At 47.5% G+C, this 12,617-nt stretch overlaps 1 protein-coding gene across 1 annotated transcript in view; it reads left to right on the top strand.

Annotated features, from left to right (window-relative positions):
* The window catches only part of LOC139024731 (dynein axonemal heavy chain 2-like), a 95,435-nt gene that overhangs the window by 59,399 nt on the left and 23,419 nt on the right, over positions 1 to 12,617 (top strand). Inside the window, 5 exon segments of the mRNA XM_070439650.1 lie at positions 8,117 to 8,183; positions 8,186 to 8,415; positions 8,542 to 8,675; positions 10,394 to 10,538; positions 10,914 to 11,113. Of these exon segments, the coding sequence (XP_070295751.1) occupies positions 8,117 to 8,183; positions 8,186 to 8,415; positions 8,542 to 8,675; positions 10,394 to 10,538; positions 10,914 to 11,113 (776 nt within the window).

Genomic DNA, 12,617 nt, shown 5'->3' with positions numbered 1-12,617 from the left:
TACATGCCTTAGCTGTCTTGCTAATAATTTATGTGGTTTGTCACCCAGTTCAAAATAACTTTGTTGCGTTCTAGCAAGTAAAGAGCCCACCCGTTTCGAAAAGATGGTATTGTATTCATATTTCAACTTTGATCTTCTCAAGGCCTGTATTCGAGAAATTCGTCCTAAAAACGTTCTCCTGTTCCCCTAACTCTCTTTCAATTTCTCTCAGCGCAGTATTGGTGCGTTTCTTCCTCTCTGATGTATAAGAAATACTGTAACCTCTAATCACTGCCTTCAGAGATTCCCAAAGGGTGGAGTCGTCAACATCCCCCGTGCAGTTAGCTCCGAGGAAAAAGGCAATCTGCTTKTTCAAATACTGACAAAAAGCCTCATCTTTCACCAGGTATGCGTCTAAGCGCCACGGTCGCCGACCTGTCGACATATTGTAGAGTTTCAGCACCATGGACAGAGGAGAGTGGTCCGTAATTAGAACGGGGTGATAGGTAACCGACGCAGCTGCTGAAATTAGTTTGGAGTCTAAAAAAAATMGTCAATTCTGGAATATGATTTATGAACTGATGAAAAGAAAGAATAATCCCTATCTGTTGGGTGCGTCAGTCTCCAAATATCGACAATGTTAAGGTTTGTCAACAATGTATTTAGACAGGCACTGGCATTTGATTGTTGAAGTGACCTTGATAGTTGTTTATCTAAAAGAGGATCTAACGTACAGTTAAAGTCACCTCCAACAATAARACTTGTTTTTCCTTATCAGGATTGCTACCCCTCTCGCTTTTGCATCAAAGTTAGACTGGTATATCTGACCGATCCAGCCGACTCGTAGCTTGGCCTGAGCGGAGCGTTTAATATGAGTTTCTTGAAGAAGCACTATGTCAACGCCCAGTGATTTAAGATGAGAAAAAACCTTAGCTCGTTTCACGACATGCCCTAAGCCATTTACAGTTCCAGCTGACTATCTTTATTCCACCAGGTCTACTCTGTGCTCGGTCACTATGTGGCATTTCTTATTTTAGAGCAAATTGTTGCTGTCATACAAAACCCAGAAGAAAAAACGTCCCTTGCGGTGCGGGAGCTTCGGCATTGGCCACCCTTGTATTAATAAACGTGAAGATAAAAAACACAGACCCCCTCCCCCCCTCCCGTCCCGTTACTGAGTGACTTCCCCAAAACGACAGCACTCATTGACTATAACACACAAACCTTAGGGGTTCTAGAATACAGCTTGAACTAAACTCGTCATCTATAGATGCCCCGCATATAAAATAAATATTAAATAACAATTAACCTCTCACTCTAGGGGTGAGTGGCGGCTAAAACTGAAGGCTAAAAACCAATGCTTATATAAGCCACAAACATCTCACCCATCAGTATAAGTCCCAATTTCTGATCGAATAGACATAGGGCAGGGAATTCAAACACATTTCCTGCGCTTATTTGGCCATTTAGCCGGGTGGACACAGCCAGGCGAACTTGCTTGACCAAGAACATTAAATAGTTACCCGCAAAAACACCAGTCCTCAACGTCAACAGATGAAGAGGCGACCTCCGGGATGCTTGGCCTTCTTGGCAGAAGTTCTTTCTGTCCAGTGTCTGTTGTTCTTGCCCGTCTTAATCTTTTATTTTTATTGGCCAGTGTGGAGATATGGCTTTTTTCTTGCGAATGATTTTTTCTTTGCAATTCTGCTGAAGGCCAGCATCCCGGAGTCGCTTCTTTCCTGGTTGACGTTGAGATGGTGTTTTGCAGGTACTATTTAATTAAGCTTTGCCAGGTGAGGACTTGTTGAGGAGGTCTGTTTCTCAAACTAAAAACACTCTAATGTATCTTTCTCCTTTGCTCAGTTGTTGCACTGGGGCCTCCCACTTCTCCTTTCTATCTGGTTAAGCCAGTTTGCAGCTTGTTCTGTGAAGGGAGTAGTACACAGCAGTTGTACGAGCATCTTCAGTTCTTGGCAACTTTCTCGCATTGGATAGCGCTTCATTTCCAGAACAAGAATAGGGACTGACGAGTTATACATTAGCCTTTTAAATGATAAACTTGGATTAGCTAACAAGAACGTTCCAGATGGAACACAGGGTGAAGTGATGGTGCTGAAATGGGCCTCTGTACGCCTATTGTAGATATTCCATACAAAAATCTCTTGTTTCCCAGCACAATAGTCATTTACAACTTAACAATTTTACACTGTATTTCTGATCAAATTTGTTAGTTATTTAAAGAACAAAAAATATGCTTTTCTTTCAAAAACAAGGACTTCTTAGTGACTCCAAACTTTTGACCACGGTAGATGTATGTCCAGTCCCTCCCTCCCTCCCTCCCTCCCTCCCTCCCTCCCCTCCTCCCTCCCTCCCTCCCGTCCCTCCTCCTCCCTCCCTCCCTCCCTTCCCTCCCTCCCCTCCCTCCCTCCTCTCCTTTGTTTCTTTCTCTCCCTCTCTCAGACCTTTCACTTTTCCTCTCCAGCTGCTTTTAGCCTAGTCTCATCAGCACCACTCTACTTCCAATGCTTCTTCCTACATAAGTACATCCAAAAACACTACATTTGGGGACAATGGGCAACGGTACAGACGTGTAGTGCTGAGCCATTAATCAAAATGTCACAGATTTTTTTGTTTTTTAAAACACTAATTGATCGAGTGGGTCAATTATTTTTAATTCGAGTTTTCTTCTGTGAGGCTCAATGCCGTACGTGGCGCTGCAGTTTCCTCTAGAGATAAATCAGAACCATGGTCAGAGCTGCTAGAAGTACTGGGTGAGGAGTCACAGCGGCAGGAGAGCAAGGTATTCAAAGATCGTTGGATTTATTTCTCGTAGACAGGGAAAACGATCATCCCAACACACGGCGCATGAAAATAACCAGTCCAAACACACGGACTAACTGTCCGGAAATATAGAGATCCACATAAAAATCAACACCAATAACAGAGAAACAAGCCCGCAAAAAGCCAGCGGCCTCACTGCCCTTAAATAGCTACCACAAAACTAAACTCAAAACAGGTGCACCCAAATCAGCCAAACTAACAAGAAACAAAAAGAAGAGAATCGATGGCAGCTAGTAGGCCGGTGACGACGACCGCCGAGCGCCGCCGAACAGGAAGAGGCACCATCTTCGGCGGGATTCGTGACAGTACCCCCTCTGACGCGCGGCTTCCGAGCGCGCGACCGGCTCGAGGACGCCGGAGGGCGAGGCGCAGGACAATCCTGGTGGCGGCGGTGGAAACTCTAACCAAGAGGGAAGGATCTAAAATGTCCCTCCCGGTACCCAGCACCTCTCCGGACCGTACCCTCCCAGTCAACGAGGTACTGCAGGCCCTCACCCGCGTCTCGAGTCGAAAGCTCGTACTGTGTAGCGGGGACCCTCGATGTCCAGAGGGGGCGGAGGACCTCGGTACTCACCTTCCTGAAGGGGACCAGCTACCACCGGCCTGAGGAGAGACACATGAAACGAGGGGTTAATGCGATAGTAAGAAGGGAGTTGCAATCTATAACACACCTCGTTTATTCCTCCTAGGACTTTAAATGGCCCCACACTGCGGCCCAGCTTCCGGCAGGCAGGCGGTAGGGGCAGGTTTCGGTCGAGAGCCAGACCTGTCCCCTGGTGCAACACAGGAGCCTCACTGCGGTGGCGTCAGCGTCTTCTTCTGCCGTCACTGCCTGCTGAGGGTCCTGGACTGCCCAGGTCTCCTAGAGCGCTGTACCACTCCTCCACCGCAGGAGTTTCGGTCCTGGGCTGGTACCCCAGTAGCATTCAAATGGCGACATTGTTAGTTGAGGAGTGGCGGAGTGAGTTCTGGGCAATTCTGCCCACGGGACGTACCTCGCCCATTCTCCTGGCGTTCCTGGCAATAGACCTCAGAAACCTACCCACTTCTGGTTACTCTTTCCACCTGCCCATTACTTCGGGGTGATACCCAGAGGTAAGGCTGACCGAGACCCCCAGACGCTCCATAAACGCCTCCAACCCGGGACGTGAATGGGGACCTCGATCAGATACGATGTCTCCGGCACCCCGTAGTGCCGGAAGACGTGGTAAATAGAGCCTCGCAGTCTGTAGTGGCCGTAGGGAGACAGGCAATGGAAGGAGACGACAGGACTTGAAAACCGATCCCAACGAACCAGAACGGTAGTGTTCCCCTGAGACGGGGAAGATAGTCAAAAATTACCGATAGATGAGACCATGGCGTTGTGGGAACCGGGAGGGGTTGTAACTTTCCTCTCGGCAGGTGCCCTAGGAGCCTTACTCTTGCGCATACCGAGCAGGAGGAGACATAGAGTCTCACGTCCTTTAGCCAAGGTGGGCACCAGTATTTCCCCTAGACCCCGCACTGTCCTCTCAATCCCGGATGACCCGAAGAAGGTAGTGTGTGAGCCCACCGAATCAATCGATCACGACACCAAGCGACGTCCTAAGCCAGTCGGACCACTGGACGGCGCAGGTTCTCCCTCAACGCCCGCTCGATGTCCGCGTCCACCTCCCATACACGGGGCCACAGACAAGAGGCTGGAAGGATGGGAGTCGGATCGATGGGCCGGTGTCATCCGTGTCATAGAGACGAGACAGCGCGTCGGCCCTAGTGTTGAGGGAACCTGGTCGATAAGAATCGTTAAATCTAAAGCGTGTAAAGAACATGGCCACCTAGCTGACGCGGATTCAGTCTCTTCGCCGCTCGGATATACTCCAGATTCGGTGGTCAGTCCAGATGAGGAAAGGGTATTTAGCCTCAAGCCAGTGTCTTCCACACTTCAGGGCTTTTACCATAGCTAGTAACTCCCGGTCCCCACATCATAGTTCCGCTCCGCCGGACCAACTTCTTAGAAAAGAAAGCACAGGGACGGAGCTTCTCGTGGCGTGGCCGAGCGCTGTGATAGCACGGCTCCAACACCAGCCTCAGACGCATCCACCTCCACTATGAACGCTAACGAAGGGTCCGATGCGCCAACACGGGAGCCTAGTAAACCGTGCCTTCAACTGGTTGAAGGCTCCATCTGCTCGGCCGACCACCGTAGACGCACCGGCCCCCTTCAGCAGTGAGGTAATGGGCGCCCAAAACCCGGATAAACTCCGGTAGTAATTGGCAAACCCTAAAAACCGCTGCACCTCCTTTACCCGTGGTCGAGTCGGCCAATTACGCACGGCGTTAAACGCGGTCACACTCCATCACACCCCGAGGTGGAAATGCGATAACCCAAGGAAGGAAACGGCTGGTTTGGAGAAACACATTTCTCAGCCTTGACGTATAGGTCATGCTCCAGCAGTCGCCCAAGCACCTGCGCACCAGGGAACATGCGCGGCGCGTGTGGCAGAATAGATCAAGATGTCATCAATATATACTACACACCCTGCCTGCAAGTCCCTGAGAATCTCATCTACAAAGGATTGGAGACGGCTAGCATTCTTCAACCCATACGGCATGACGAGTACATAGTGGCCTGATGTTGGTAAACGCTGTTTTCCACTCGTCTCCTCCCCGAATACGCACCAGATTATACGCGCTCCTGAGGTCCAGTTTTGTGAAAAACGCGTCCGTGGAATGATTCATCGCCGTAGCGATGAGAGGTAGCGGATAACTAAATCCCACTGTGATTGAATTTAGACCTCGATAATCAATGCACGGACGCAGTCCTCCCTCCTTTTTTCTCACAAAAAAGAAACTCGAGGAGACGGGTGACATGGAGGGCGAATGAACCCTTTTCTCAGAGTTCCGTGACATATGTCTCCATAGCACACGTCTCTCCTGTGAAATGGGACACGTGACTCCTGGGAAGTGCAGCGTTCTCCTGGAGGTTTATCAGCAATCCCACCGTCGATGAGGTGGTAATTTGGTCGCTTTTTTCTTACTAAAAGCGATAGCCAAATCGGCATATTCTGGGGGAATGCGCACAGTGGAAACCTGGTCTGGATCTCCACCGACGTGGCACGATGGAAATCCACACACCTACTGAACACTCATCTGACCACCCTGAAGAGGCTCCCTGTCTCCAGGAATGAGGGGATTGTGAATGGCTAGCCAGGGAACCCCAACACCACTGGAAACCCAGGTGAATCAATAAGGTAAAAACTGATCTGCTCCCTATGATCCCCCTGTGTTACCATGTCCAGCGGAATCGTGGCCTCCCTGACACCCTGACCCTAACGGTCGGCTATCTAAGGTGTGCACGGGGAAAGGTGGTCTATTTGCACCAGCGCGAATACCCAACTTACGGGCGAGTCCGCAATCCATAAAACTCCCAGCTGCGCCTGAGTCGACTAGCGCTTATGCTGAGAGAGGGGAAAAACGCAGGGGAAAAAATAACCAAAAACTGGACCAACAGGGAGCTCTGGGTGAGTCTGTTGCCTACTCACCTTGGTTGGCGAGGATATTCCGCCTTGCATCCGACTCCCAGATGGACTCCTCCAGCACCGGTCGAAGTGTGTCTCTCCGGCACATAGGTGCAAGAGGACCACCTCCCTCCGGTCCCCTAGATGCAGCTCCTGCCCAACTCCATCGGAGTGGGAGCGGAGGGCTGGGAGGTGGAATTGACAGGACCCTCTGAACGCCCGCGGGCAGCTAGCATTTTCTAGTCGATCGACATGTCTATCAGTTCATCGAGGGAGTAGTTGGTTTCCCGAAAGCTAGCTCCCGGCGGACGTCCTCCCGGAGGCTGCAACGGTAATGGTCTATTAGGCCCTGTCATTCCACCCCGCACCAGCAGCCAAGGTCCGGAACTCTAAAGCTAAATCCTGGCTCTCCTCGTCTCCTGTCTGAGGTGGAACAGACGCTCACCGCCGCTCGGCCTCCGTGGGTGTCGAACACCGCTCCGAAACCGGCGGGTGACTCCGGTAGTGGTCCGAGCCGAGTCTGGATGCTCCAGACTCGTTGGCCCACCGGCCAACCAAACAGACAGGGAGGCTTACACTCTCCACCGAGGAGCGACGCACCGGTAGCCAGTAGAGCTCAAGCTGGAGCAGAAATCCCTGGCATCACGCCGCTGCTCCATCTGTACTCCTCGGGGGTGAGACGCAATGTGCTGGCCCGCCGATGACACTGGAGGAGTGGGTTGTGTCGTCTGCAGGGGAGCTGAAGGGGGCGTCGGGAGACACCCTCTCCATCGGCCCATCCTCTCCATCATCTGGTCCATCGCTGACCCGATTCGATGGAGGACAGCTGTATGATTGATGGACGCGCTCCTCCATAGTTGGGAGAGGGGTGGTCGCTGCTTCTGCTGACTCCATTGGTGGTCGGGCTTCTGTCAGAGCTGCTAGGAGTACTGGTGGGAGGAGTCAAGTGCCAGAGAGCAGGTATTCAAGAACGTGGGATTTTTTCCTGTAGAGACAGGGAAAAGATTCTCCCAAACACACGGCGCATGAAAATACCAGTCCAAACACACAGGACTAAACTGTCCGGAAATATAGAATCACATAAAAATCCAAACACCAAATACAGCAAAAACAGCCCCACAAAAGCCAGCGGGCCTACTGCCCTTAAATAGCCTACCCACAAAACTAAACTCAAAACAGGTGCACCCAATCAGCCCAAACTAACAGAAACAAAAAGAAGAGAATCGATGGCAGCTAGTAGGCCGGTGACGACGACCGCCGAGCGCCGCCCGAACAGGAAGAGGCACCATTTTCGGCGGGATTCGTGACAAACATGCCCGAACTGTGTGATGTTGTAGTTTCCAACAGGCCAATGTTCTACATAGTTTAGCGTCGGAAATGTGATAATTAACTACAACCTCCATAATCCATTGCGTGATTGCTTGTCCAGTCTGTGTTTCTTTTACGCCTGCTTCGTAAGGGAAAGAAGAATGCAGGATCAAGAGGGGATACATAGAAATAGTGATTCTTTTTTTTATAACCGAACCAACCTCAAAAAGCACTGATCGCTCAGCGCTACAGGCGTGAAACAATGTCTACTCCTCTGTCTGACAAGGCTTTTTTGTGTGGTCGTTTTTCACTTTTCACTGTTTGCTTTTTCTTGTCTCATTCACTGGGCTCTCTTCTCTCTCTTTCTCATCGCTCATTTTGCTTTCATGCGTTCCATCACTAGTATTTGCTTTGCTTTTGTTTTGTTTGTTTATTTGTCTTGGTCTCTCCCTCTTTCTCTTTCTTTCTCTCGCTTTCTCCCTCTCTCTCAGGGTCTGAAAGTGATAGACCTTCAGATGCTAGACTTCCTTCGTATCTTGAAGAATGCTGTTTAGTTTGGTTCCCGGTTCTGCTGCAGAACGTCCAGGAGGAACTGGATCCCTCGCTGGCCCCCATCCTCAACAAGTCTCTCACACACGTCGGTGGAAGGCTCCTGTTGAAGTTAGGTGATAAAGAGGTGGAGTACAGCCCAGAGTTCAGATTCTACATCACCACCAAGCTGTCCAACCCTCACTACACCCCCGAGATCTCCACCAAGACCACCATCGTCAATTTTGCTGTCAAGGAGCAGGTCGGTACATGTGTTTGTGTGTGTGTAATCTTTGCATTTGTATGCGTAATCTGTGTATGCAGATGAGTGTGTTTCGACATGTCCACATCGCGTGTGTATATTTTGAACCTTGTGTATATATGCCAGGGCCTGGAGGCCCAGCTCCTAGGGATCGTGGTGAGGAAGGAGCGTCCAGAGTTAGAGGAGCAGAAGGACTCTCTAGTCATCAACATCGCCTCTGGCAAGAGGAAACTACAGGAGCTGGAGGACGAGATCCTCAGGTACATTTGAGTCATTTAGCAGACGCTCTTATCCAGAGCGACTTACAGGAGCAATTAGAGTTAAGTGCCTTGCTCAAGGGCACATCGACAGATTTTTCACATAGTCGGCTCGTGGATTCGTACCAGCGACCTTTCGGTTACAAGCCCAACGCTCTTAACCGCTAGGCCAACTGCCACCCCATACTACACTACTATACATACTACACTACTATACATACTACTATACATACTACTATACATACTACACTACTACATACTACACTACTATACACACTACACTACTACATACTACACTACTATACACACATCATACTACATTAAACATTACTATACACACTACACTACTACATACCACATTACTATACACACTACATACTATACATACTACACTACTATACAACTACACTACTAACATACTAACAATAATATACATACTACACTACTAACATACTACACCTAATAACATACTAAACATTATACATACTACACTACTAAACATACTACACTAATATACATACTACACTACTATACACACTACACTACTATATGTAATACACTACTACATACTACACTACTATACACACTACACTACTATATGTAATGCACTACTACGTACTACAATACTATACACACTACACTACAATATGTACTACACTACTACATACTACACTACTATACACACTACACTACTATACATACTACACTAGTACATACTACACTAGTGCATACTACACTAATGCATACTACACTAGTGCATACTACACTACTATACACACTACACTACTATACGTAATACACTACTACATACTACACTAATATACATACTACACTACTATACACACTACACTACTATATGTAATACACTACTACATACTACACTACTATACACACTACACTACTATACGTAATGCACTACTACGTACTACAATACTATACACACTACACTACAATATGTACTACACTACTACATACTACACTACTACATACTACACTACTATACACACTACACTACTATACATACTACACTAGTACATACTACACTAGTGCATACTACACTAGTGCATACTACACTACTATACACACTACACTACTATACGTAATACACTACTACATAGTACACTACTATACACACTACACTTCTACACGTAATACAATACTACATACTACACTACTACATACTACACTACATCATACACTCTTTGAAAAATGGGTTCCATAAGGGTTCTGCGGCTGTCCCCATAGGATAACCCCTTTTGGTTCCAGGTAGAACTTTTTGGGGTTCCATGTAGAACCCTCTGTGGAAAGGTTCTACCTGGAAGCAAAAGGGTTCTACCTGGAACCAAAAGTGGTTCTTCAAAGAGTTCTCGTATGGGACAGCTGAAAAAAACCTTTTGGTTCTAGATAGCACCTTTTTTTCTAAGTGTGTACTACACTACTACATACTACACTAATAGTAAATAGTGATACTACACTACTGTATTAGACTGACCCAACTGTCTGTTAATGCCCTAGCTACAATTTCCACATTACATTTTAGTCATGTTCTAGTCATTTTATTATTTTCGTTATTTTAATTACTTTATTCAGAACTATTTACAATATGAAACAACCATATACAGTAGAATGATCTTCCCAATTAAAGCCTTCTTCAGAAAAGTGCTGGTAACAATCACTGTGCTAGAAAAAGTATTTGTAAATAATACGTGTATGTATTGCAGGCTGTTGAACGAGGCAACGGGTTCTCTCCTGGATGATGTTCAGCTGGTGAACACCCTGCAGACATCTAAAGTGACGGCCACAGAGGTCTCAGAACAACTGGAGACCAGCGAACTGACTGAGATCAAGATCGACACGGCCAGAGAGGTGAGGAGGGAGGGAGGTAGGAGAGAGGGAGGGAGAGAGAGAGGGAAGGAGGGGGTGAGGCGGGCGGGAGAGGGTAAGGAGGGAGAATGGGGGTGAGGAGGGAAAGAGGGGGTCGGGAGGGAGAAAGGGAGAATAGAGAGGTGGAGGGAGCAGGACGGAAAGAGTGATGACAGAGCAGAAATGGTCTTACACTGCATAAAGGTCCTTAAAGTTGTATAAATGACTGTAGGCATAACAGAACGTTATGTATCTTCATGTCAGGTATATTTGCTTTATAACCGCTACATCATCACCATTCTAAGTTAAGTGTTACTGACCATGTCAAAATAAATGTCTGTTTTCATGAAAGCCATATATCCGCGTCCTCCCCTCTAGGCGTACCGTCCTTGTGCCCAGCGGGCCTCTATCCTGTTCTTTGTATTAAACGATATGGGCCGTATCGACCCCATGTACCAGTTCAGTCTGGATGCCTACATAGACCTGTTCAACCTCAGCATAGAGAAGAGTCAACGCACACAAAAACTGGACGAGAGGATTGCCAACCTCAACGACTACCACACATACGCTGTCTACAGGTACAACATACCAAACCCCCGACACACAACACCAACCACCACTACCACACTACTGCCGTCTAACAGGTACAACATGATATAACCTCAACGACTACCACACGTACCGCCGTCTACAGGTACAACATAATATAACCTCAACGACTACCACACCTACCGCCGTCTACAGGTACAACATGATATAACCTCAACGACTACCACACATACGCGTCTACAGGTACAACATGATATAACTCAACGACTACCACACATACCGCTGTCTACAGGTACAACATGATATAACCTCAACGACTACCACACATACCGCCGTCTACAGCTACAACATAATATAACCTCAACGACTACCACACATACCGCCGTCTACAGGTACAACATAATATAACCTCAACGACTACCTCACTTACCACTGTCTACAGGTACAACATAATATAACCTCAATGACTACCACAACATACGCTGTCTACAGGTACAACATGATAGTACAACATGATATAACCTCAACGACTACCACACGTACCGCCGTCTACGGTACAACATGATATAACCTCAACGACTACCACACATACGCTGTCTACAGGTACAACATGATAGTACAACATAATATAACCTCAATGACTACCACACATACGCTGTCTACAGGTACAACATGATAGTACAACATAATATAACCTCAACGACTACCACACATACCGCTGTCTACAGGTACAACATAATATAACCTCAACGACTACCACACATACGCTGTCTACAGGTACACACATAATATACCTCAACGACTACCACACGTACCGCTGTCTACAGGTACAACATAATATAACCTCAACGACTACCACACGTACCGCCATCTACAGGTACAACATGAATAACCTCAACGACTACCACACGTACCGCTGTCTACAGGTACAACATAATATAACCTCAACGACTACCACACGTACCGCCGTCTACAGGTACAACATAAATAACCTCAACGACTACCACACATACCGCCGTCTACAGGTACAACATAATAAACCTCAACGACTACCACACGTACCGCCGTCTACAGCACAACATGATATAACCTCAACGACTACCACACGTGCCGCCGTCTACAGGTACAACATAATATAACCTCAACGACTACCACACATACCGCCATCTACAGGCACAACATGATATAACCTCAACGACTACCACACGTGCCGCCGTCTACAGGTACAACATAATATAACCTCAACGACTACCACACATACCGCCATCTACAGGTCAACAACATAATATACCTCAACGACTACCACACGATCCCGTCTACAGGTACAACATAATATAACCTCAACGACTACCACACATACGCTGTTTACAGGTACAAACATAATATAAACTTCAACGACTACCACACATACCGCCCGTCTACAGGTACAACATAATATAACCTCAACGACTACCCCACACGTACCGCTGTCTACAGGTACAACATAAATATAACCTCAACGACTACCACACATACCGCTGTCTACAGGTACAC

Source organism: Salvelinus sp. IW2-2015, unplaced genomic scaffold (assembly GCF_002910315.2).
Source record: "Salvelinus sp. IW2-2015 unplaced genomic scaffold, ASM291031v2 Un_scaffold1824, whole genome shotgun sequence".
Taxonomy (NCBI): Eukaryota; Metazoa; Chordata; class Actinopteri; order Salmoniformes; family Salmonidae; genus Salvelinus; species Salvelinus sp. IW2-2015.
Note: the sequence above shows the minus strand (reverse complement) of the source record. Positions and strands in the feature narration are given on the sequence as shown.